The 26,654-nt window shown below is 40.3% G+C and overlaps 1 protein-coding gene across 1 annotated transcript in view; it reads left to right on the forward strand.

Moving 5' to 3' along the window:
- The window catches only part of tnmd (tenomodulin), a 46,813-nt gene that overhangs the window by 4,325 nt on the left and 15,834 nt on the right, over positions 1 to 26,654 (forward strand). Inside the window, exon 3 of the mRNA XM_034093072.2 lies at positions 23,302 to 23,442. Coding sequence (XP_033948963.1) covers positions 23,302 to 23,442 — 141 coding nt within the window. The remainder of the gene's footprint in view (positions 1 to 23,301; positions 23,443 to 26,654) is intronic.

The following is a 26,654-nucleotide window of genomic DNA, read 5'->3' on the forward strand; positions in this document are numbered from 1 at the left end:
GCCATCTCCTTTGTCCTTGTTAAATATTTCATGCCGGAGGTAGAGCGGTCATTATTTCCACTTTAATAAGCTGTGATCCTTCTCACGTGGCTTAAAATGCGTTGATGGCAGAGGTTGCCTAGGCGATGAATATCAAACCTGCGGACCCTGGGTTTTGCTTTAATGGGGTCTTGAGGGGGAGGCCGGTTCTCTGGCCTCCTGCTCAGTGAGTGAGAAGTAGACTGGAGACACTTCAAAAGGAGAATCACCTGTCTGTCAGATGTAAAAAGAAGCTTCCTCAGACACAGCAGGCGAGTAAAATGCAGCTTTGTATGCTCAGTAAAAGCATCAGGACACTCTGAAGGTAAAGAGACGGACTGATAGATGTAGATGGATGGATGGATGAGTTCTCCTGCAGTTCTCCTGCATCAACATGCAGCCAGCACCTTGTTGTAAACAGGTATTGGGTGCAATGCAGCAGGACACTTGACTCACCAGCTAATCCTGAGCAGTGTCTGGCACCTACATGTATAGACTCTGGGCAGCGGAGCGCAGTGTCTGAAGCCAAAGGGAGGGTACATCATTTATTTTAGGAAACAGTTGAGTGGGGGTTGTTTTCCATTTTAGCAGAGATGAGCATTTTGGTTACAACTCAACAAATACAATTCAACTAAAGTCCAAGGCTTCACCAGAGACCTTACACATATGGAAAACAATTCTCAGAGACCTGCATGTGACCATGGTTATAATGGCTTTAATTATTTCCACAGCTCAAGGCTTCCTGGAAATATGGTCCTATCAAGATTAACCACATATGCATGGTCCTTGGATGGGACGTTATATCTTATTAAAGTCAAATCAACTGCCCAACTACCAGAGGCAAATGTAGCATCAAAAATACAAAAGTAGCATCAAAAATACCTCAAGTACTAAAAAACGAATTATCCACATTTGCCGATTTAAGAAAAATACATGTATATGTTTGTATTATAATTAATCAATACATTCACGTATTTATGACAGCTGGCAAAGGTGGAACATGTTATAATAACTTTGTGAATTTACTCCAGAAGTAACTAAAGTCTTATTTAAGTGTTTTTATATTTAACAGTAAGTAACTAAAGGTAATACATAAATGTAGTGGAGTATAAGTAGACGTTTCACCTCTGAATTGTAGTGGCGTAGAGGTGCAAAGTAGTACAAAAATGTTAAAACTCAAGTAAAGAAACATAACATTTTTTTTAAAACAGTACTTCAGTAAATGTACTTTACACCACGGAGAGCTATAGTTGACTGGAAAAAAGTATAACATATACATCTGTATGAACAATGTATGGCTAATGTCAAATGTATTTGTCACATTTGAAGGGAAAATTGTCCGGATTTGTGAATGGTAAATGGACTGCATTACTGTAGCCCTTTTCCAGTATTTAAGACCACTCAAAGCACTTTTGCACAGTAAGTCAGCATGCACCCTTTCACACACACCTACTGATGGTCATTTAAGTATATTTTGATGCCAATACTTTTGTACTTACTTTAATAAATTGCACTGTGGTATTCATTCTTTTCCTCTAAAATGTGTCGGGACTTCATCCACCGCTGTCTGCAGCTCTACCGTTCTGGCTCCCATCAACATCGTCTGCAGCTGTTTTCACTCAAACCTCTGATAAACTCACTGTTCACTACAGACAGAAGGTTATCTGTTGAACATAGAGGAACATTTAGCAGCTGAAGAGCCAGATCTTTCCCTCAGAAGCTGCTAACCGAAAAGAGCTTAAAAGGTGAGTGACATTAGGACTGACATCTGAAGGTGGACATCAAACGCAGGGCTAAGAAACATATGGAGTTTTTAAGCCGTTGTGTCTTCCCTCAGTGACATTGGCATGCTTCTGTCGGTATGCGCTCATTTCTCATTGGAATTCATTGAAAAAATATGCTGGTGCTCAGAAAAAGCCAAGTGGACCCAAAAGATGTACGCCATATAGTCAGCACACACCATGCTTAAGGATAATCATTGAAAAAAGGAAAAGCCTGAAATGTACAAAAAGAGTTTGCAGAGGAAGTTGTGGTTTCCTCTCATTCTGAACACCTGAGACTGAGAGGTGCACACTAGCTTTAAGAGTCACATCCTTCTCCCTGTGAACAAATGAAAGAGGTGCAGGAGGAAGTAGTTACGAGAAGGTGGTGTTGAACAGTATGGTGCTCCACTGCCAGGTTAAATACAAGGGCTTGGACTTTTTCAAGTGATGGATCAAAACTGACAAATCCAAGAATCCGCAGCTTTGAAGATCACAAGCTAAGGAAACCCTGTCTCTGCCTTAGATGTTATTACTATAAACATTGATTACAAAGTGTGTTCTGCTCCAAAAAAATCACTTATTCCGACCCTTAAATCACTTCCTGCATTTTAATGACTGCTTAAAACTCCTTTGTTTGAGGTTTCTCCCATGTTCCCTTTAAACTGTGGGTTTTCTCTGGAAGTGTTTCCTTGTACGATGTGAGGGTCTAAGGACAGAGGGTGTCGTATTGTCATACTGATATTCTGTACACACTGTGAAGACCACTGAGACAAATGTAACATTTGTGATATTGGGCTATATAAATAAACATTGATTGATTGATTGATTGATTGATTGATTGATTGATTGATTGATTGATTGATTGATTGATTGATTGATTGATTTTGTGCTAAATAGTGTAATGTGTGTTGTTGCACTTAAAAACAATGGCTACTTCCTTTCAAACTAGCCAACACGTACCATCATGTATCACGTATTACATATTGCTTTGACCTCAGCATATCTAATTAGAAGTTTAAACCACAGTCGGACTGCAGCCACAAACACTGTTCGTATATTCTCGTCAACAGTTTACTGAAAGCAACGTGACCCTGTGCAGCCGGCTTTGTGCAAATAAGCGCAGAATTGTAATTTGCTCTGTGCATTGTATTTCAATATGGCATGATAACCACTTGGGATCTTCTTTTAATTACCTGAAAACATATGTTGCTACACAGGCTCTGGGAAGATAGTATGCCATCATTGCCTGTGTGTGTGTGTGTGTGTGTGTGTGTGTGTGTGTGTGTGTGTGTGTGTGTGTGTGTGTGTGTGTGTGTGTGTGTGTGTGTGTGTGTGTGTGTGTGTGTGTGTGTGTGTGTGTGTGTGTGTGTGTGTGTGTGTGTGTGTGTGTGTGTGTGTGTGGTGTGTGTGTGTGTGTGTGTGTGTGTGTGTGTGTGTGTGTGTGTGTGTGTGTGTGTGTGTGTGTGTGTGTGTGTGTGTGTGTGTGTGTGTGTGTGTGTGTGTGTGTGTGTGTGTGTGTGTGTGTGTGTGTGTGTGTGTGTGTGTGTGTGTTGGAGGGCGTGGTTGTGTGTGTGCCCATGTGATTGTGTACGCATCAGTGTGCATTGTGTGTTTTTGTGTGTAGATAAGGTGCCTCGGCATTCTCTTTTGGCTTATGGCACGTTTCTGTTTACCATGTGCTCGTTATTGTTCTGGGCCACAAGTCGCACTGGGGGATTTTGCCTCCTTGTAAATGAATCCTGTTATTACCAGTTTACATCTGCAACTCCCTGAAAAATGGAATCTGACTGGTGGATCCAAAAAAAAGGTGAGAGAAAGTTGCAAGACTATTTTTAAAAACCGTGAAGAATGAAATCCAGATGTGGATGTCTGCTGTCTGTAGCGCACTGCATCCAAAATGAAATGCTCATATCATTAGATTTGATATATGTGGTCCTATTTTTAATTCATGAACCACTTTGAGCGAGATTATCTGCAGCCCAGCAGCCAGGCACAGGGTAATTGTGGACCTGTGTAAACCTTTTTTTCCTGTTGAACATTGAAGAGCTCACAGGTGTTGTTGGTCTGTACGGCAAATCTGCCCGAGAAATACATGAATGTCAGACCGGAGGAAAGTGCTCCATTATTCAAGCTGAAATTGCATTGCTCACCTTGATGCCTTTCCCTCTCTGCTCCCAAGGTAGCTGCTGAGTTGTCGCTCCTGATGGCCTCTTAAATGCCTCACTGTCAGGACCGGCTTCTCTAATGAACAGTGCTGCGCCTGCTGCTTTCACACTGGTCACAGGTGTACGACTTTTCAAGGCCGGGCGCCCCTTTGTTTATTTATTGCTCGTAGGCAGTGAATGCCCAACAGTCCCCTCAGTGTCCAGATGTCAACATGCAACAGGAAGGGGGGAGACACAAGATTTGATCATGATATGATTCTGTTGTCTCTTTCTTCTTAGTTTGTCTACAAGACTATCTTCTCTTTAAACTCTGTTTGTTTACTCAGTCTCGTATGGGGGAATTATTATTCTGGTGAGGCAACAAGGTTTATCTCAAGAGCTGGTTTGGCAAGACCTTTTGGGAGACCTGCCCCTCAGTCTGGTAATCTTTTCAGATGTTACACGTCAGGCTCATTCATCCATTAGCAGGCCAGTGTCCACTTGTGTTTCTCCCTGGCTGGTAAATTAGGCCGCTGCAGGCTCCCTCCTAAGATGATGCATTATGCCTTCTACTCGGGGAGCAGCGAGGAAGAGGGAGGGGTTGCAGGCTGCGAAGAACAAAAAGAGAGTTGTTTTAAATTGTTGCCAGTGGAGTGCCTGAGGTAAGAAGGCTTCATGGAGGCTGTGGCACATTGCGACTGCTACAGAGAGCGTGACAGCGCTGCAAAGCCCACCGGGAGTTCTTTATTGTGCCGTACAACACTTTAGTGCGTCCGTGATTTTTCTTTTTAGAAGCTAGAATAATATTAGTGTAGGAAAGATCAGCATCTTAATTGCCAGTACTTACTTTTGCCAATTCACCAGCAGCTCATGTGAAGCATGTTGTATGTACAGTGCGGTGGGTAAACAGACACAAATGCCCTCCTTTCTTTTCTCCCCCCAGACATCTCTCTTTTCCTTTCTCTCCTCTCTGTCTCCCCAGTGTGACTGCCAAGAAAGACTCCTCTGCTCTGTTGTACAATGTAGAATGTGATTGAGCTTTCACATCCACTTTCACTCTCCCACCAACGCTTATAGCCTCCGAGTGCATTCACAGCTACGATGCTACGGTAGAGAAATGAACAGCACTATGGAAAAACTCTGTTCATCTGTCCTTTGGTAACATATTGCAGATCAGAAATGTTTTAAAACGAGTAAAACTCTAATCTTGAAAATGGGTATGTCAGAGTGCTCGGCTAAATATCTGTCAGCAATTAAAAGGTTGCATTGACTTTTTTGCGGGTTTGCCCCATTAGTCACCTTGCTCAATATGCGAAGAGAGAAGCTGCATCTAAATCATCCCTTTAGGTCTGGTGCTCGGTCGCACACTTCATGATAAAAACCTTAGCTGATTAGTCTTTTTTATGTGAGAAAATGAAGACTTGCAACAGCTCGAAAAGTTGGAATGTTAGCTAATTATAATGACATGCATCCGGACCGGCAAGGCTTATTAGGGCTGCTTTATTGGTGAAATAAACATGAAGAATCAGCAATAATACTTTTAAAAAGGAGATCTTTCATCCAGTGAAACTTCAAGTGTTTACTCCGGAAATGAGAAAAGTAAGCCAGACAGCTTAGTTTTTAGAGCAGTAATGAACATCATTAATGATTAGGTATTCATTCCAGATGTTGTCAATCTATCCTAATCCATATGAATCCATCACCATAATCCAGAATAATCCATTCAGTGGAGAGCAGATCCTGCCATGAGTTTCTTGGCCCGGGACTCCAGACAAACTTTTTCCACCACCATCCTTAAAAACCTTAACCGACCCAAAGTAAATATGCTTTATTATAACTTTTAATGATTTATGTTAAGAGCTTTGTGATCACTAGGCCAACGCTTTAACCAAATTGTGAATAATAACACTGCTGAGTTCTGCATTGCATTGAGTTATCGGTGATGTTGGTTTTACGTGTGCTTTTCTCACTACGACTAGTCAAAAATATCTTATTCATTTAGGAAAAGGGACAAACTAGAGTGGGGAAATAATAGACTTTAAATATCCAGGCTAGCTGGATCTATATGCAAAGCAAACCAAGATGTACAATCATTGCCTGTCAAGAAAGGCGAAAATGTTGAAACTCATTAAGCATACACGTCAGTCAAATCCAAAGTATGAATAAGCCTATGTCTATGAATTAACTGACTTGTTAACAAAGAGCATACAATACATTTAAACAGGGCTGAGATGTAGAGGGCAGTAATCAAGTGGTGAAGGAGAGTGGATGTGTGTGGGAAGTGGATGTGTGGAAGTGTGGGAAGAGCGTTTCCCCGAGGGCCAAAGGCTGGAGCTTTCATAGTGACTGCCGGCCTCTGTGCTACAAGCAGAGGTGGGAGAAGTACTCAGATCTTATACTTGAGTAATAGTAGAAGTAGCAGAGTGTAGGATTACTGTGTTATATGTAAAAGTACAAAAGTATCAGCATCAAAATATACTTAAAATACTCAAAGCAAAAGTAGTCATTATGCCACATATGGTGGTTATGTTTTTCTGAAGGTCAACTTGTCCAAGGAGCCACTTAAGTCCAGTGTAGGTGTTTTTCATACTGTGAGGTGAATGTGTAGATATCTGGCACTCAACGCCACGTGCATGATTGATGGCAGCTGCTGCTCTGCTGCTGTGACTCATTTCCCAAGAAAATGTACTTCAGTTTGTCATCTGACTGACGGTGATAAAGATCTTTTCCTGGGAGTTCTTGGTGGCAGCGGGGCTGACCCACTGACCTGCATGAGCAGCTACAGCGTGGACAGATGAAATGGAAACTTCCAAATCATTTGTAATTCGAGGAGGATGGTCTTTTACATTTCTACTGCTACTCCCCCCTCAGTAGGCAGGGAAGCGTCGTTTTGGAAACACAGCTTTCTTCTAAGCATTTACACGAGGCGCCACAGACTCCTTAAAGTACAGAGTGTCCTCTGGGCTTTTGTCTCTTGCTGAGATAATATGGGGCTCATTAGCTGTCTGGCAGGAACAAATAATAGCCTGGGCGAAATGTTGCAGGGTTTAATTAACAACATTGCTGTCATTAACTACATATTAATATCAAAATGAATTCCTGCTGAGAAACAGATTTGACCCTGTCCATCCAGACTGGAGTGTAAACATCCTAACACTTATGCTTATACACTTATACACTTATGCAGTGCATCTTTACACGTTTACACTTCCAAACTTGCATAACATTAATTAAGTAATTTAAATAGTGTTGGGAATAAACCCTAATGTATATCTGTATTTGATTATATAATAATACATGCAACACATTTCAGATATTTATAACTCAAGGTGCAGATACAGGAGCTAGAGGTGGTAATTGAAATTTCAGGTACATTATGAAATTTCAAAGAGCATGAATTCATTAATAATTGAAAGAATGTTTTATATCTTAATTAGACCTCTGAGCCTGCCGTTCGTATGACCGCCTCCTTGTGCGACAGAGAGAAAGGTAGTGCTTTATTCTCTCAAAGGAAGTGTGATAATCATCCAGGCAGGGATTTGCTTTCAGGATTATATAATGAGAACCTATACAAACATATGACAGGGTGAGATCTGACCTTATCAGGTTTGTATAGAGACATGTGATGCAGGAAATGATGTTCTTGTGTAGGCAAGAACCCTTTTAGACACATACAGTAATTAGTATGGTTATTAATAATTCATGAACTCTAATAGTTGCAAAAACCACTCGAATCTCTAATGAAATAGTCAATAAGTGTGAGTTTCGAACATTTGTGTTAATGGAATCGACATTAGCTAATAATTCTATGTTGATAGAAAGAGAGGGGAAAAGGCTGTTCATTAATTGTATTCTAAGAGAAAAAATCATATTGGCTACTGCTTTCATTTTCTACCCCAGAAAAAATACTGCAAAGAATTCATTTGCTATTTCAAAGTGCTCAATTTGCAAGTCTTTCATTAGTGGCTGACCATAATGGACCATAGGTTTCATTACAACTACAAAAACTGAAAAACCAAGTCACATAATGACACTCTTCCTTTTCTAATAGCATGAGACAATGTGAGGCTGTAACGACAGACCCAGAGCATCGGGAACGTAATGGCTTGTGTTCTCCCATTGGGCCTTCAAAGTATTCTTCAGTGTTATTAAAAAGAAGGGGCAGAGCAGCACTGACATGCAACCCACACAGGGGCCATGGCAACAGACCAAGAGCTTCTCATCAGTACCAATAGACCCAGTGTTATAGCCCAGTGTCTCTGCATAGGGCTATCACTCCCTCCTTTATTGTGTCTTCAAGGCAGAGGCATGGTGTAAACAATGTTTGAACAATTATGAGCCTGTATGTCTCCCAGAAGCTCTGTAAGGGATTGTTCCAACGGTCTACCTTGTTACAGGCATCGCAGGCTTGTGTTATATGTGTTCTGGCACGGATGAAGTAGTGCCTGGGATATCAGCTTTGTTATGATAAAAGAAGAGTCGATGGGGCTCTTGTTGTCGTGATTTCGACTTTGATCATCCCGACTAAACTGTAGACGTCTGCAGAAGCTGCCGTTATTGGTGTTTGCAGCAGACACAGTATCTTGGCATTTTCGCAGTAAGCTGAATGGAGACCGGCTTGTATTGCTTTCCACGCACAATTTTTTAATGTATAAGTTGGCACGCAAATAACTGCACTACAGGCACTGCTGATAACAAGGCGACTATCTATTGTCATCTGTTGGTGTATTGCCAGTGAATTTAAATGTGTCACATCCCCAATATTGAGTGAACCTGAACAAATGGAAAACATTTTGGCCCTACTGAACCACAAGAAGTTCTCCTATCATTGACTCTTAACATAATGCTACTTGGACTTTAAGTTTCTTTCTTTAGTCACTTGAAAGACTTTCCAGTTGCTGTTAATGCCGTTCATCTGGCCAAAAGTATTGCCTTGCGTCTAAATTATCCAAATTGCAGCCTTACAGCTCTCACAAGCTGTTTCGTAAATGCCACTTAGCTGCTGGATCCCAGAGTGTGCTCTTGTTGATTTATTAGGAGGTGGTGTGGCTGGAAAGCAGCAGAGCGACAAAGAGACGTTTCCACGATAGAGGTCGTTCACCTTGTGACTGTCTGCCCCACACGTCAGAAGCCTGCAGTCTGTGCTCGCAGCCTTTGGTCGTCTGAAGTCTGTTTCAGATTGTGAAACAAAAATAAGCCACAGGATTCATTCAGCACTCCTGACAAGCGGAAGATTGTTCCTCAGCTCTGCAGAGCGGTTACCAGGCAGGCAAGGCACAAAGGGAGGCTGCAGCACGGTGCCATACAATGACAGGAGGAAGAAAGAAATGGTACAACAGAGTCAAAGCTCACGCCTTTGTGTCGTTTAACTTCAATTCATTTTTTACTACTGGTTGATGATACTGTGGAAGTTGTATCTATTTCATGTTGGCTTACGGTATTAAAAGGGATGTTACGTTGTTTGTCATGTCCTAAGAAAGGTGTTTTAACACCATCCTTAAAGGCCTTGTGAAGTCTCTCTGTTCTCCGTACTGTTGGCAGGTGAAGATAAAAAGTATATATTTACTTGGAGGTCTCTTTTTTCTCTGAGTTTTTGAGGTAAAGAGAAAAGAGCAGCTATTTCCTCTTTCTAGTTTGTTTGGGGTTTAGCTGAAACGTGTTAAGCAAAAGTTAGACACATCTTTGACAGGGAACAAAATGTTGAAAGAAGATCAAACTTTGGTAAATTTATCTCAGCAACATTTCATTAAATGCTCAGGCTAATGTCACATTTGCATGCACACACAAGAATCTGGCTAGAAAAACCTCTGAGGCATATTTACAAGATTGTGTGTTATGGATTTTGTCCTGAAAATAAAGATAAAAAGGTAAGAATGATCTTTTTAAGCAAACAGTCTGGGGAAATGTCATATTCCCCAAGCTGTTGTATAAAGAATATACAGCCCTTTGTTATTTTCACTTTGATTTGTATTGAGATCATAGAAACAAACAACAATGTGTCCCAGTCCCTGAGTTTGTCTCACAATAGTGTGTTGACCAAAAGTACTAAACAGCTCCCAAAGTTCCCCGTGCACCGTCCCTCCTGAACGCAGCTCTATTATGGGCACAATAGCACGTATCAAGGTGATTTATTGCAGAGAAAGCTCAAGTTGTTTAAAATGGCTGGTGTGATTAGTCATATGTGCTTCAGAGCTGAAAAGGGGTGCACAGTGCTCCTGTAAATTAACAGCAGCTGCAGACTGTAGTCGACCACAGCAAGGTGGTCAAACGTGGTAAGCGGCAGAGTCGCCGGGGGACAAGGAGAGAAAGTGGGTCATTACATCCCTTTCAGGTATGAGTAGGTTGACAGAAGAGAAAAGGTAGGCTGCGTTGAAGATTCACAGGCTCCGTGATGAATGGATTTCAGCAAGGAAAATAAAACAGGAGAAGTATGATAGTCTGTGAATTCTGCCAAAATTCCACTTGAGTTACTGCACAAATATGCTCCATATATTCCCAGCAGCCCGCAGATATATCCACGCTCCATTATTCCTGACAGAAAGGTGCTCCTGGAAGAACCTTTTTATTTGGTAACTGTTTTTCTCTTTTTAAAGAAGTATTATTTCCTCTCCTCTCCACTTTTCAAGCCAATAAAGAGATCCACAGAAACAATTGCTTAACGGTTGCTGTCTCCACATCGAATCAACAGAGGAAAGCCAAGAAAAATATTTTATATTATTCATTTGAGGCTTTTTACAGAAAACAGATGGCAGTCAGATTAAAAGACTGATCCCCTGCTAATGTCTCTGTGTTACGCGTTGGAGCTCGTGCTAGGAGATGATTAGCTTAGCATAAAGACTCAAAGCAGCGGCAACAGCTAGCCTGGCTCTCTGCACAATTAGGCAAATACATCTCATATAGTATCTGATTGATTCGATCCTGACACAGACATAAATGTGTTGTGATTGATGTAGTTGCTAGCTTTTCTGGATGGCTTAGAACAGTTTATCCAGGCAAGCGGATCCAGTTTGTTTTGTTCCCCAGAGACTATTAGTACTTATAGCTGTATAGTTTAGAGAATATTAAAGATTCAGGACAAAACTGACACAAAAGTTAGACTCAGAAAAAAAGTCACAATAACAAATCTGCATTCAACATCAGCACCACGGACAGTGCGTATATGATTCATCAACACAACACAGCTATAGATTTCTATATCATATATCTTACTCAGATATATGATCAATGAATCATTCAGCCTAGAATAGACTAGGCAACTAAAAAAACACCCCATCTCTGTTACTAGGGGATAACAGATAGAAGAAGAAGCTTTTTGGTAATTTCCTAACAAACACCCGCATTAAATCGCTTCAGAAATTATCCATAACCCGCCTTACAACTCAGATTTGATACTTTTACAATAAATGAACTAGATATAACATGTTTTTTGTGAGGTAAAGGAGTTGATAGTGGTTAAAGAAAGAGACTAGGTTAGCTGTGTCCTGCTCCTTTCAGTCTCTATGCTAAGCTAAGCTAACAACCCAGTCTCACGGCATTTTGTGTTATAGTCACGAAATTAATTTAATCGATTGATTCGTGTTCAACAACACGATTTTCGCATTTTTTTTTAAAAGCAATGTATTTCTATTGGTAGTATGTTTTTGTCCGGTCGGGTCTTGGAATACCAGAAGCTGTGTGGTTCATGAAAACATGTTCTTACTCAATATCTTACCCTAAGCCTAACCCTATCCCTTTTATTTTAAATTGTATAATATCGGAGTTTTTTTTGCCGTCCGCGAGGAAAAGAAATGGGGCAAAGGTCCTCAGAATACTGAATTCTGTATTTTTTGTCATCTTTTTTTCCCTTTTAATTTGTTATTATTTACATTGATTTTTAAATCATTCTGTGTGACATGAAAAAAATGGCGAAATCATGTTGGTGTACACGAATCAATAGATTAATTTAACACGAAATGCCGTGAGACTGTGTGGAAGCTACAGTAACAGTCTCCTAGCTAAAATATTATAAGAAGATTGATGCTCATATTTGTTGTCATATTTGAGGATCAATCTTCTTATTCATCCGTTATCAAAGAAGCAACAAAGTGTGAGCCTTTTCTCAAACTGTTTTGCTGTTCCTTTCAAATCTTTAAAAAACGGAATTTCTATATATCTTGCGGTACTAGCCGTCTGCGCTACCCGACACCTATCTGATAGCAATCTGATTAAGGGCAGAGACTCAAACCCATTACTGTGTGAAGCTCAAGCCTCTCCACCTCCACTATCCCCACATAAACTGCTTTTTTCGTGGTGGTTGTCGATAAACTTAGAGTAATATAGTTTTACCGTCTGCTGCACATTAAAGGAAAAAACCCACTCTCGGATACTCTTACACTGTTAAGCATCATCAGTTAGTGACGTTTATTGCACTTCAGGAGTGTTAGATGTGATGAAATGTCATAATTCACTCTTTCGTAAATGCACTCTTTAAACCTATGGCTGCAATTGTGTGGTAATTGAACAACAGTGCAAACTGGTAGACGTAGAAAGAAGCTTTTGCTCTTTGCTCCGGAGAAACTGTCTCAAAATGTGACTCTTACCACTGAAACTGTTTCAGTGTTTAAACTGCATTGCTGTTCTGTGAGAAATATCTGAGAGCGGCTTCTTAACATCTATACTGTGTTGGGAATGATCTGCTAAAAGGAGAAAAATACACTGTATTACTACACTATTTAAAATTGGCTCAGAAGGGAGGTATATTGCTACGAGCTGTTTGTTTTAGCAGTGTTAACGTGATTTAGGAGGACAGCTCCATTAAGTTTTTGCAATTTGACACATTCTAGCTTATTCTTTGAAAGGCTAATGACCTTAGCATTTTCCTTAACCGGCCTTTGGCATTGGCAGCTGTAAAACATTTTAACATCAAATTGATGCTTAAAGTAATTGCTTGGGTGAATTCCCAAAAGCACTTTAACCCTTCACGGCAATCTATTTTTAGATTTCCATTTAATGCTCCATACTCCACATAATGATTTCTGAGTAACTTCCAAAACATTTAAGATACCACAGAAATGCAAGAGTGAAGCTAAGGTGCAACAACATGATTCAATTCATCAAAATACAGTTTCATTATGTGTCATGCCATGTGGAGGGAGCAGGCTTCAGTGGACTTTTGTGCTTTTCAGTTTGTCGGAGCTATTGAAAGAACTTCCTGCAGTTAAGCAGAGGGAAACGTTTCTTAATTGCTTGGATGCAGTTACTTACCTCCGTATATAATAAAACCACAGAAAAGACTGGTGCTAATTACAATGCAGAAAGGTTTGAGTGCCTTACAGACGTGTATATTTAGCGCAAAGGCTCGACTAGTCCTCTCATTACAGACGGGGCCCAGGCATACAGCTTCCAAACTAAAGTTAAAACTGCATGTTTTGCTTTTATATTTAGAAGATTCCTCTGCCAAGAAAGCCTGGTGTGGTTATTGATCTGCATGGAAGCATATTTTAACTAAGTAAAAATAGAAATTAACAGAGAATACAATTTAATTTAAGACTTTCTGTGACATTCAGGGGTTTCACTAAACTAACTGGTGTGTTTCTAATAGCAACCATGACTGACAGTGTATTCATTTCATTTCAAACCTTTATTTATACAGATAAATCCCATGGAGATCATTGATCTCTTTTCCAAGGGAGACCTGCTCAAGTAGTTCCACATGAAACATAAAAACATAAATAGAACAACAAAAGGACATACAGCAACATTTACATAATTATCCACATAAACAGGTACCAATAGCTTCCGATTGAGTAGCATCCAACCGAGCTTTAAAAACATTTAGTGGCACCAGATTGTTCAGTTTCCATTTAATTTGCAGACTATTCCAAGACAGAGGAGCTGCGCATCTAAAAGCTGTCTTCCCTAAGACAGTCCTAGCATTTGGCACATTTAATAAAACCACAGCATTCGATCTCAGGCAGTAGCCACTTACAATTCTCCGAGAGATCAGGGAGCAGATATAAGATGGAAGTTTCCCTAGCATGGCTTTGTATATAAAAATGTACCAGTGACTGAGCCTCCGTACAGTTAGCGAAGGCAAACCAGCCCTTGCATACAGGGTACAGTGATGGGTTAATGCTTTACAGTTTGTCACACATCTCAGTGCACTGTGATACGCAGCATCTAACTTGACCAGGCAATTGGCAGGTGCATTCATATAGACCAGATCCCCATAGTCCAGCACAGGTAAAAAGGTCACAGAGCCTTTTCCTGGCCTCAAGCGAGAAACTTGTTCCTGTAGAAGAAACCTAGCCTAACCCTCAGCTTTTTAAACAGGTTATTGACATGAAGTTTAAAAGTGAGACAATCATCAAGCCAGATACCAAGGTATTTGTAACAGGTAACCACTTCAAGTTTTATTCCTTGCGTAGTTACAATATCTAAAACAGGCTCTGGTGTCTTTTTAGCGTTAGAAAAGAGCATTACCTTGGTTTTATCAACATTTAAAAGAAGCTTTAGTTCAGAGAGCTGAGTCTGAATAGTGTTAAAAACAGCCTGTAATTTAACACCAGCCTCCTTAATGGAGGGACCTGCACAGTACATCACGGTATCGTCCGCATAAAAATTCTCTTGTGGGGCGTTTCTTAAGCCTCTTGTTAGCAACAGGCATTTTTATGCCCATAGAACTTTCAGACATTCACCGTCGATATAAACTGTAATGTCCACTGAGTGGCAGCCCTATTCAGCATAACGTTAAAAAAACACAAGAATCAGGTCTCAAATGGGAAAGAGCTATTGTGCGATTGACTGCATCATTACCAGATCAACAGGACTTCAAAGCTATCTTTATATAACCTGCTGAAAGCTAAAGAAAAGAGAAATATATGTGGGGTTTTTTCACTGAAGGAAGCGATATATCATAGGGATTTAAACATGTCATACAGAGGTGGTCGGGTCAAGGTAGAAGCTGCAGGGTAAATAATAAACAACAGAGCAAGCACAAAGATGGTAAAGTTAATTACGTTTTAGTAGGAAGGAAAATGTATGAGAAGGGAAACGGCAAATGTCTAGCACACTTTGTAATGTTTCAATAAACATGGAAAATCGTTCTGCTATTTTGTGCGATTAAAATTGCATTTTGGTTGTTTATGTAAACATTTTCAGACTTCAATGATTGTTATTGTACATTCAGTATACATTCAAATGCACAAATTGACAAGTAGTGTCATCATATACTGTAAATGGGTGCCGTACAGCCACATACTGTATTTCCAGTATTTGCAACATGTTGCATGGTGTTTCTGTTGGCCGTCAGGTTGTTCAGTGAGATTGATTTTGTGCACTGGCAGAGGCTCATTTTACCCTGTACCAACTAAGTTGATGACGAATTAGTGACTGACCAGTATTTTCCAAATTGAATTTTCTGAGCTGGCGCCTGTCCAGAACCAGCTGCCTGTATTCAGCAGCCATCGCCAAACAGCAGCCTGCATGTGTTTGGCAACCGAAGAGCATTCCCACTTCATTTATCCAAATTCTCCAGGCCTTGGTAGTTGACAGGCTTGGTAATCAGTGTCCACAAACATAATCCCTGAGGTCTTGAGACACCACACTATCAAATCCCCCTCTCTATCTCTTCCTCTCAGATTCTCTATATACAAAATCTGTTAAAAATCACCTTACCAGGGAAACACATCCACAAATATGCATACCATACAGTGTCTGACAGGGAATATTGAGAACATGTGTTGAAATGTGTGAAGGCCATCTGCACCGCTGCTCCTGGGTGGGAAATCTATACCAGCTGTAATTATTCCCCTTGTGGATCCTCATTTTCGAGTAATATCTCCTAATATCTCCTACTCTCGCCTCTGCCTAATGTATAACGTTTCCAACAATTCCCCACACAGGTTTGTTTTCATTTACAGTAATGTTCTTGTGTGTGTGTGTGTGTGTGTGTGTGTGTGTGTGTGTGTGTGTGTGTGTGTGTGTGTGTGTGTGGTGTGTGTGTGTGTGTGTGTGTGTGTGTGTGTGTGTGTGTGTGTGTGTGTGTGTGTGTGTGTGTGTGTGTGTGTGTGTGTGTGTGTGTGTGTGTGTGTGTGTGTGTGTGTGTGTGTGTGTGTGTGTGTGTGTGTGTGTGTGTGTGTGTGTGTGTGTGTGTGTGTGTGTGTGTGTGTGTGTGTGTGTGTGTGTGTGTGTGTGTGTGTGTGTGTGTGTGTGTGTGTGTGTGTCTTTAATTGTCATTATCCTAGAAGAAGATGAATTGTTCCGGCAGAAGCTGTGTTCGCTTTTATTCATAAAGGTTACACCTCTGCAGTGGCAGTATGAAAAGTGTTCCATTTTACCCTTAAAAAAACAACCATGCCAACTAGAGTGCACTCGGAGTATTTGGGAGTCATTAGTTGTTGTCATGGCGCATGTGAATATACTTGTGCTCAGAAAAATGCATGCTGGTTGAGGACAATGAGAGACAAGGGAAACACAGAAGACTGCTTCCTCTGCAACACTGGTGCGAACGCTGATTCTCCATGCCTTGCTGCTTTGAGTTTGAGCACTCCAATGATTTCTTTTAAACCTGCATGGGACACAAACCTCATTACCAAAAAAGTGTGTTTTATTCTCATTTTTGGGTCGATTCACAAAAAAGACACTTTAAACTGTAGCTGGAATTCAATTGAAAATATTTGATGATAATAAAACTTCACAAGTGTAAATCCTGGAGAATAAAGGCTTCACCAGCCTGACATTACAAAAACAACAATGCAACATTTGGTGTGCTACAGCAGAGAGGATCTAGAGACGTCAAACTGTGTGACTCAACACCCCGACTATCTGCAATTTCATTGTCAGCGCAACTCTCCTTTAAAAGAACACTTCAATTGAACCGATCAACCGAAATTAAATGTTCAATGTACGATCAATTGAAATGTTTACCGCTCTCGAGCCAGTTGAAGGCACAGTCTGTGATTCACATTAATCTAACGGGACAACACACCACTAATAATTGAAAACAAAGCCTCTAATAAGCTATCAGGCAGAATCTCTTGAGAAACGGACTATTAAGCTAAATCTTAAGCACAGGCACACTCGGTCACTCACAGCATGCGTGAATTATGTAAAATATATCTATTTTTATTGTCTGAAGAAATTACAGACTCGACTTCACAGCAGAAATGTTGACTTTGAAAAGCTCATTTGCTATAATAATTGTTCAGGTTCAAGTATGTCGTAACAGTTTGAAAGTGAGTCAGCATGCAGTATAACGCTGAGGAATTTAAAACAGAAGAAGCTAAATGGACATTAGCCTTCAATCATTGTATTTTGAATCCTTTGCTTGTCCTACTGCAACATGTCAAGATGTCTTCTATCTGGACATTAGCAGGTATATTTAGATTTTTTTAAATCAATGGCTCAACAGAATTGACTCAAGTGTACATAAATCAGCAGTTTTCACTCAACAGTTATAGTTATAATGCTAACCAATGCTAATAGTCTCAGTCTGGAGGCCGGTAGCGGTCAGAGCTTCAGCTAGCAACAATTAACATGCAATCTTCTACAAACAGTGAAGCAGGTTTATTTTATAATGAAGGTAACTCTGTGCTTAAGATGGAAAGATAGTGTGTTCAGTCAAATGTTAACGAGGTCACTGATCATCACTTTAAACTAAGACCTTGATCTCCCCCTAACCTTAACCAAGTGCTGTGGTTGCCTTCTAACAGATTACATATATATACAGTGAATATTGTACTGAATGCTTTGTCAGTGAACACTTTACAGTTTCAACATGTTGGGACTTGGCAGAAACAACGATTAAATGTTGTTGTCATCGTTTAAACAGTGATTAGGAATTTATGTTTTTTGTATCACAAATCACAAGCAGTATACATTTTAGGATGTATTCAATTTCTTTTTTGATATGAAATTAACTAAATACAGTATAATATGAGAATTATTTTTAACACGTGTTGTCAAAAGAATTTGAAGCCACGCGTCTCTACTCTAGGCATTTTGAAACCAGCGAGGACTTTAAAAAGGACTGAAGCTGAAAGGACACGCTGTTCTAAGCTGCTGTCCAGCTCGATCTATCACAGGCCTGCCGATGGCTCCCAGGGGGCCCATGCACTGTGCAGCCCTCGCACCCCCCCCCCCCACCACCACCTTCCTCCCTCCCAGCCCTCCGCCTCCCCCCCCCAATCACCTCCCCCGCCGTGAGTGACAGGCATCCAGTTCCGCCTGACTGGAGCCTCTATCTCCTCACCCTCAAGGACAACTAAGAGGACATATTGTCATCAAGTCATCTCTCACATTCCCACGGCCGCCTCCTCAATAGGTGTACATATGGACACACTGTCTGTCTGTCTCTCTCTCTCTCTCTCTCTCTCTACACACACACACACACACACACACACACACACACACACACACACACACACACACACACACACACACACACACTACCAACTGCGACCCACTCACCTGAAACAACATCTACGTGACCTTTGCTTAATGTCCTCGGGTGTCTTGCCAAAACCTGCTCACACAAACAACCCCCCGTGCCTGCCGCTTCTCATTGGCTGTGAGTCTGTGTTAGAAAGCATCTAGGTGGAGGTTGTTAGGAACCACTTCAGACAGAAACCTCCAAACAAGGCGTTGTCTGTGCAGATCGCCTCACACTTCTGATCTTGAATGTTTTCCGAGCTGTGGAGATCTGAATTCTTCATCTCGTACTGTACCACAGTGTGGGGCGGCGTGTGATGTGAGAAAAGACCAGCTGTTCCAGAGGGATATCGGACAGATGTTCAAATAAATAACAACACTTGGTTTGCAGAAGTGTTTCCTAGCAATCAATGTGTATTCCAGTCAGATTGTTTGCTGTGTAACCTTTAAGTGCTCGGATACACTGTTCAGTTGTGTACAACAACATCTTTGTACATCAATGCATTGTTGTGTCTGCTTTGCTGTCGGATAACCAGCAGTTATGCTGTTATTCCTGAAAAGTGTTTTTGCACTCCGACATAATCTTAGAAGATGCTTTGCTGTGGGGAAAACAAAGTGTTGCTTATAGCTGCAGTAAGACCTTCACATGTTGACAAGAAACTTAAGACATTTTGAGAATATTGAATCCCAAAATAAATCTTAAAATGGGATTTCAGAGCTGTGGAGTCTTTTGATGAAAAGCCAGAAAAATAACATAAAAGAGTTTCTTCTAAAAATCAATATTTTAGAAGACAAGCTAAGTTTCAAATGTAGTACTATCTTATAATGGAGTTTGTGGAATAGATATAAAATATATACTATTCACATATGTTTCACTGCAGGTAGTCAAGTCTGTAACAATCACAATTTATGGTATTTTCACATTAAAAATGAAATAAATAACAAGGCCAAATATAATTATTAATTGACTTCCAGCTCACGTCGGCTCTATGGATATTTGTTTGCATTTTGCAGTTCATCGTTTTGGTTTAACAGCCTCCAACTTTACAACTCCAAGCTGATTTTAGAAACAATAGCTCTAAACCCCGCTGAGAAAACAGAACAGCTGACGCCAGTAACTAGCTGGTGAAACTTATTAGACATCAAGAGGCTAAAGAGTCAGATATGTCATGTGACGTTTGTGGAGAAACGTGAATATTTGACTAACAATCATTAGGTGTTTAAAAAAAATCATGCACATTTCAAATAAATATGTTTCCATATCGGCAACATGCCTAAAATGTTTCCTAAAACCTTTCCCAGCAACTATATAACGGGCAGTAATGATCATGCTGAGCTTATAGATCGTTGCAATGCCCCCATGAGGCCAAAACATATTTTGTTAGAATATTAGCAGTACATTTCAGAATCGAAAACAAGAGTAAAAGGAAACCTTTAATTTAAACAAGTTTTGGAAAAAACTGACTTCAAAGATCTAGCTCCATCAAATGTTGTGTTATCTTTGGTTATATACATCAAGAACGCAAAACAGAATATACACAAATAATGATTTTAGGAAATAAATCCAATCTTTAGCAGGTGCGATGTTTTAAAGCTTAATGACTGGTAAGGCACAACATATGCGGATTATTTATTATTTATGTAGATAAAACTCAAGACCACTACTTTAGTGATTTTCACAGCATGATCCAGTCTGTGAATGGAGTTTGCTTTGTGCTCATAGAAATCAGGAAAGTGCAGCTGTGAACAAATTACTAAGCTTATCCTCCAATCATATCCAATCATGTATAAAGTGCAACTATATATACATTTGTTACAAACATAACTGTAAACCATTTTCTCTAAGTGGTAAATTCCTTGACGTAAGTGTCTCTAATTGAGCCGATTTGTGGACTTTTATTCAGGATCTTCTGGTCAGACTTCATGCATGGTGTGTTTTCAAATACATTCTTGCCCACTGCAGCTTAAATGTCAGAACAGTTTCAGAGTTTCAACTGTATTGTTAATAAAGTTGCAATATATCGGCCTTGCAAAGTCTTAATACAGAGAGTGTAGCTTCTCCTTTGTGCTGCTGGCCTTTGTATTTGCCTGTTCAGTGTCATTTGGAAAGCTAATTTACTTTCACACTATTATTGTTTAGGTTTATGCCAAGTGACAGTTTCTGTGAATTGCTATTTAGAGAAGGTACAAGATACTGTAAGTACATTTTGTGAAACTAGCCCTATTTAAATATCCCATTGCGTATTTGTCAAACATAAACTTGGGATGCAAATAATGAGTCAGCACAAAAGCAAATTTATAACAATCATCATTATTACAGCGAGGCAAAATGTTGTTTGTTTTTAAATCTTCCCCTTATTGCAGCATAAATCACGCCGCAAGCTTCCCAACGTACTGAAGCTCCTATAAGTATCGCAGGAGGCCAAACACGGGCTATTCATTTCTATTTTCAGAATGCCAATTATGGTGCACAGCAGCAGCTTTGGATATTGAACCAGCTGAAGTCAAACTGTTGTAATACATTATTATCTATTTCAACCTGGTGCAGTGGGGAGATTCTCACCGTTGGATTTTCATCAAAAGTGATAGCCTGCTGAAAATGTAATTCACTGTTTTAGTATAAATCAATAAGTCTCCAGAATCTATTCCCCCATTCCACCTTTATGTTAATATAAAAGAAATGCTCAAATAGAACTTTAATTCACCACACAGACTTTCAGACTGTTTAATAGCCCCAATTTTATCCATAACTGCTCAATTGACACTTACATTTCAAGCCCATCTTAATTTGGCTTCTCCTGACGATTTTAAGTTCTACCTCTCTTTGGAGCCAAGGCTACTCCAACCCGTGTTAATGGAGATTTATAGGCTTGTGCCATTCTAACAGTGGTCTTCTATTAAGAATTATATCCCATTTGAACATTATTACTCTGTTCTCCGACTACAAAGAAGAAAAGTAATTTCTGTATGTGCTGCAGTGTATTCAAAGGTCTTGGATACTGCGTATAAGCAAGAAAAGACAAAAGAACATGTGGAAGAGTGTAAAGCTAATTATGTGTTAGAGCGTTAGAGTACATTCAGATGTTTCTGATGAGGGATATAAATCCTGATGGACTCCCATCCGAGTGTATTCATTAATCATGCGTCTCATTGGCGAGGCTCTGATTTGGCACTGAGACAGATGAAGATGAACTCAGCAATATATTTCTCATCATAAGACAACACTCACATCAATATTAATAGCATATTTTCAGCTGGTGGGCATGAATCATTTTTCAGACAGGGAATTTTAAGAACCATCCATGCATGTCCAAGAACAGTACATAAGCAAGCAGTCGAGATAAACAACACCGCTTCAAGGCAACAGTGGAGAGAAGAAACTGTAAAGGATTCCAAAGGTCTCTATTTTACTTACTTGAGGCTCCTTCAATCAATACATTATTCTATTTAACTCTACAGCTTGTCAACACAAATATTTTAATTGCACAAGTGACTGATGTGAGTTTCTGAATGCAGCAGTTTGGATGTCAGTTAGATCTTGTATTAGAGAAACAATATTTCCAAGTTACCCTGTCAACACTGGAGTGGCTGTGATATTTCCGATGATGGATGTTGCTTTTATAATTGGCTATTATGGTGGGTTAAAGGAAATATCCAGCCTTCAATACTTCAGAGCTGGTATAATCAATATTTGAGATGACTATTTGTGGTGTCAAGAGGGCTTTCATGGGGACAAACACAAAAATAACAAACCAACGCGGCAGTAACCGCAGCCCTGCAGACCTTTTAGCACCTTCAGCTCAATGTTTTGGTTCTAGAGGACATTATGCTCATTTCAAGGTTGACATTTCTATTGTGTGCCTCTACTGTTTAGATGCTTTAATGTTTAATGCCGGCTCTGTTGTGATTATTCAACCTCTAAGAGATGTCCCGCCCCTTAGCCTATCACGTACAATGTGTTGGAGCGCTAGCCAATGGAAAATGCGAATGTTACATAGTGACGTCACTATGATCCGGAAGTAAAAATGGAGGCGTTTCAGGGAACTTTTGTATTTAAGTCTTTGCAGACCATTGACGTGCACACTAACGGCCCATCCACACGGCAGCGTGCGTTGAAGCTTCAACGCTTCTGCCCATTCACTTTGAATGGGGTGACGTCACGCTTTGCCGAACTGCATTGTGGGAGCGTTGCCTAGCTTTGCTCGGGTTGCTCGCTTCAAAAGTTGAGCAATGTTCAACTTTTGAAGCTTCGGCGGAAGCATCAGCTAATCAAATCATATGCCAGTACAAGCTCTAGCCAATCAAACCGCGTGCTTGTGTGTCCGGGGCGGGAGATTCATGTGATTGGTTGTTGGTCGAGTTTCAGACAAGCTCACCGGCAAGCTTCAACGCACGCCGCCGTGTGGACGCTGCCTAAAGCTTTTTATACTTCCGATAAACTCACGCATACAAGTACCAAACAGACGGACAAAAAGGAAATGACTGCAAATTGCTGTATTTTTTTCCCTTGAATATGTCTTAAAGTCTTTGTAAATTGATTCATCCAACCATGGAAACGGCTGTTAAAACCAGAGCCATTTAAAATCTAAAAACAAGCGTGAATCGCTTAACTGCAACCATGAAGACACAACACAAACCTTCACACCCACACATTTGACCTTCGTGCCAAATGTCAGCCTCCTAGGCCGAATTCGTTAGCTGCCAAAGGGTGGGAACATTTTTGTGTTTCCACCGACCTAAAAACCCACTGGTCGCAGATACAAATCTGAGATATAGAAAGGCTATCCTTATACTTCTCTGCAGAGTAGGTAAATGATGAACAATTGTGACATTTTGAGTGGCAGCAAAAGAAAGTGGCCCTCTTGTTATGCTTTCTCTGACCTTTTACTATTCTTTGGTACAAAACTATGATATATCCAATGACAAATGCTGCCCAGTCACAGAAGGCTTTCTTTGTGTCATTGCAGGTGTACGACCACCACTACAAGGCAGTGGTGGATGGCCTGGAGAGAGACGGTGTGATGGAGATTGACCCGGGTCAGCGCATTGAGATCTTCAGAATGGGAAACGGCAGCGAGGAAGTACTTGAGGTGCACGACTTCAAAAATGTAAGGTTTAACAAAGCCGAGAAAGCTGTTCCTCCCTGTTAAAAAGCTGATGCTGTAATTGTTTCTTTTCTTGAGAGGAGGAGAGATTATGATGTTCGCATCCTGAACTTTTCAAAGAGGCGGTTAACATTTATCCTTTTTTTAAATCATGTTTCCTTTTTCAACAAGATGTTCTGCTCTTCTGTGATGCTTATTGAAAACAGGTGTGACAAACCTTTGAAATATCTGAGAAACAAAATAATGGAAACGATACTCCACTGTGCGGTGTGCACAGGGATCTGAAATGCATGATAAAATATGCCTGCTAAATCACAGTTTGTACTCCTAGAGATTATGTGTTCGAGTGCACACAGCAGCACAGGAAAAAAGTGTTTTACATAAAGATAGTTTTCTTCCTGATCATTTTACAAAGTATACTTCTTTGCACTGCAGAGACAAACACATTAAAAGCCCATCTCTATTTGTTTCTCACACCTTTTTGTACTGCACATTTGTCTTCAGAAGACCTCATCACCTTACTTTTCATTCCTAAATCCTTTCAAGTGTGCAGGAGGTTGCCCCTCTGAAAAGGCAGCGTACTGTTTGACTGGTTAAGGAATATCCGCAATTGCATCATTATTTACTGTGAAATGTTTGGTCACACGGCTGAACTCATCCCAAAGAAAAACATACATCGAGTTATTGCCTATTTAACAATGGTCTTTGTGAATGTAAAATGGTTCTATAGTGTGTGTGTGTGCGTGTGTGCGTGCGTGCGTGCGTGCATGTGTCTGTGTCCTACTTACACACACATGGATAAACACATGTGCCTGTTGCTTGTTCCACTTCCTGTTAGTGAAGCACATTCCCCGCAGAGATTTGTTTGATTCAGTGCTTCACCATGAAAGACTAAGAAACAAGCGAGTGAGCAGGGTAATTCAAAAGCGTAGAGATTTTTTTTTAAAAGGGGAAGGAAACCTACACAGAAACAATAGGTCGTACTAACTGGTAGCTTGTGTGCGGATGTTAGAATATAGCAACACAAACCACCTCTAAAACAATCTCCATCAAGCCTGAGGGCTGTGTGAGGAATTGAAAATGAGGGGATTATACCACCAGGACCGAGGACCACACAGGCGAAATCCACTCGCTATTGTTTCAGGCCAATACAAAGTCATTTTAACGGCGGAGAAATGGAAAAGACATCCTAAGAGAGAATCACATTCTTATAGTACAACAATCTCATAATAAATATTATTGACAAGTGAACAAAAGCACATCAGGAAAATGTACCTTAAACTCATTCTGCTCAATAAAATGACAAACTACTTTATGTTACAGCACAAACTAATGTAATCATTTTCAATTTGCATGAAGGGAAAGCAATGATGAGATCAGAAAACTGTAGCTACAGATACAAGGGCGTTTTGGGTTAATCTTCAGCTAAGTTTGTGTCATTGTTAGAGAAGAAAATGTGGGTTTGTTTTTTCTTTACGTTAAACTAATATGACATGACTTTTTGGAGCTGTATTTCCCTCAGTTGGTACTCGAAGGGTCTCGTTGCATTATTCAGATGGATGCACAGAATTCAGATTTGGTGTACCAAAGTTCTTCAAGGCCATGACCATACCTCATCTTGATCCGGACAATTCTTTATTTCAGATACATTATCAACATTTTCAGACTTGTGTGTGCTAAAGAGGTTTAAGAAATACACATCGGCACCAATTTACATTTCTGCTGTAAGGTGCTCAAAACCGTTCAATGGCCATCACACGCCCCAATGTAGAGTTTCTGCAATAAGCACATGTGAATAGGTGGAGTACAGGTATGGAAAAGTGATCAAATGCACACATTTCGCCACAAAAGGATATAAACAGTGACGCCAAAAATATATTGATAGGGATTGGAGATAAAGAATGTAACAAATGATACATATCTTGAAACACACAAACGTAATAAAACAATGCCACTGAAATAATTTAATAAAAAGGCTCCCATGAACATAAATGATTGGCACAATCCAACACGATTGTGGCTGAAAAACCGCTTTATCACATGCCTAAAAAACGCAACGTAACAGCAGGCTATGGGCTGCAAGAGGCCCGCCCATTAACAAACCACACAAGTTATAACTGGCTATCTAATGTTAAACATGTAGAGAAAGCAGACCATCAACAGATTGGATCAAAAAGCTATTTATAATAAAGTTTCTTTTATACACCCCATTGTAGTTTCTTCCTTATGAAAAAAGTGTTACGTGTTGTGTTTGACACAGACCGTTCTCTTTGTCTATTTCATTTGATATATTGTTTGATCATGCGTTTCTTATGCACATTGCCTTGTTGGAATGTGCAATATAAATAAACTGTGTTCCTTACCTGCTGGCGCACGAGGGTGCGTTGAGGCCTGCGCCTATATTACCAGGCGTTTCTAATATTCTGTCTCTCTGTTGCATCTTATATCTAAACCTGCTCATCCTTAGTGGGATCACAGAGGTCTGGTCCTATAGTTCACAAAGGCCAAGAGGAATACATTGCAGATGCTAATAATACCACATGTAGGATAGCCCTATCATATTCACTATTTCACCTACAGACAACTTGAGAGTCACACCTAATCCGTAAACCAGACGACCCCTGCCTTTTTGCTTTACTGCACATAATGCTAGCTTTTATGTAGAGATCTTTACAAAACAGATTGTTACTCAGCACAGAAAGTGTTGTTCGCATTTCTTCTTTTGCTTGCCACAAGGCCTACTACAGCATCTGTCTGCTTCAAAACACACATAGCAGACACCCAGCACAGAAATTGCCGGCTAAACAGATTCAGTTAAGGTGGATCCTTCACCTGTCGTCAGTCATCTCGTTTTAGTTTCTTAGCTTCAGATGGTGTCCCGCCTAAAGCTCGAACCAGCATCCATAAATTAACACAGGTGTTGGAAGAAACAGCTGGTGACTGCAACCAATCTGTAATAAATAATATTAATGTCAGAGTTTTATTTCTCAACAGATTGAGTTTCCTTTTTTTATTTTCTTAATATGTCCTTTTAGCCATTAAACATCTTAAGAGAATGGGAGGAGAAGTGCTGATGGCGTTGGGTTTATTTACACCCTGAGACTAATTAGAGAAATGTGAAACAGGTGAGCAGGTGCGTGGGGGGAGGGGTCAGGTGATGGGAGTGGCAGGAGAGAGGTTACTACAGGACATGAGGGAGGGGCTGGTGAGGAAGT

The sequence above is a fragment of the Pseudochaenichthys georgianus genome, chromosome 10 (assembly GCF_902827115.2).
Source record: "Pseudochaenichthys georgianus chromosome 10, fPseGeo1.2, whole genome shotgun sequence".
Classification (NCBI taxonomy): Eukaryota; Metazoa; Chordata; class Actinopteri; order Perciformes; family Channichthyidae; genus Pseudochaenichthys; species Pseudochaenichthys georgianus.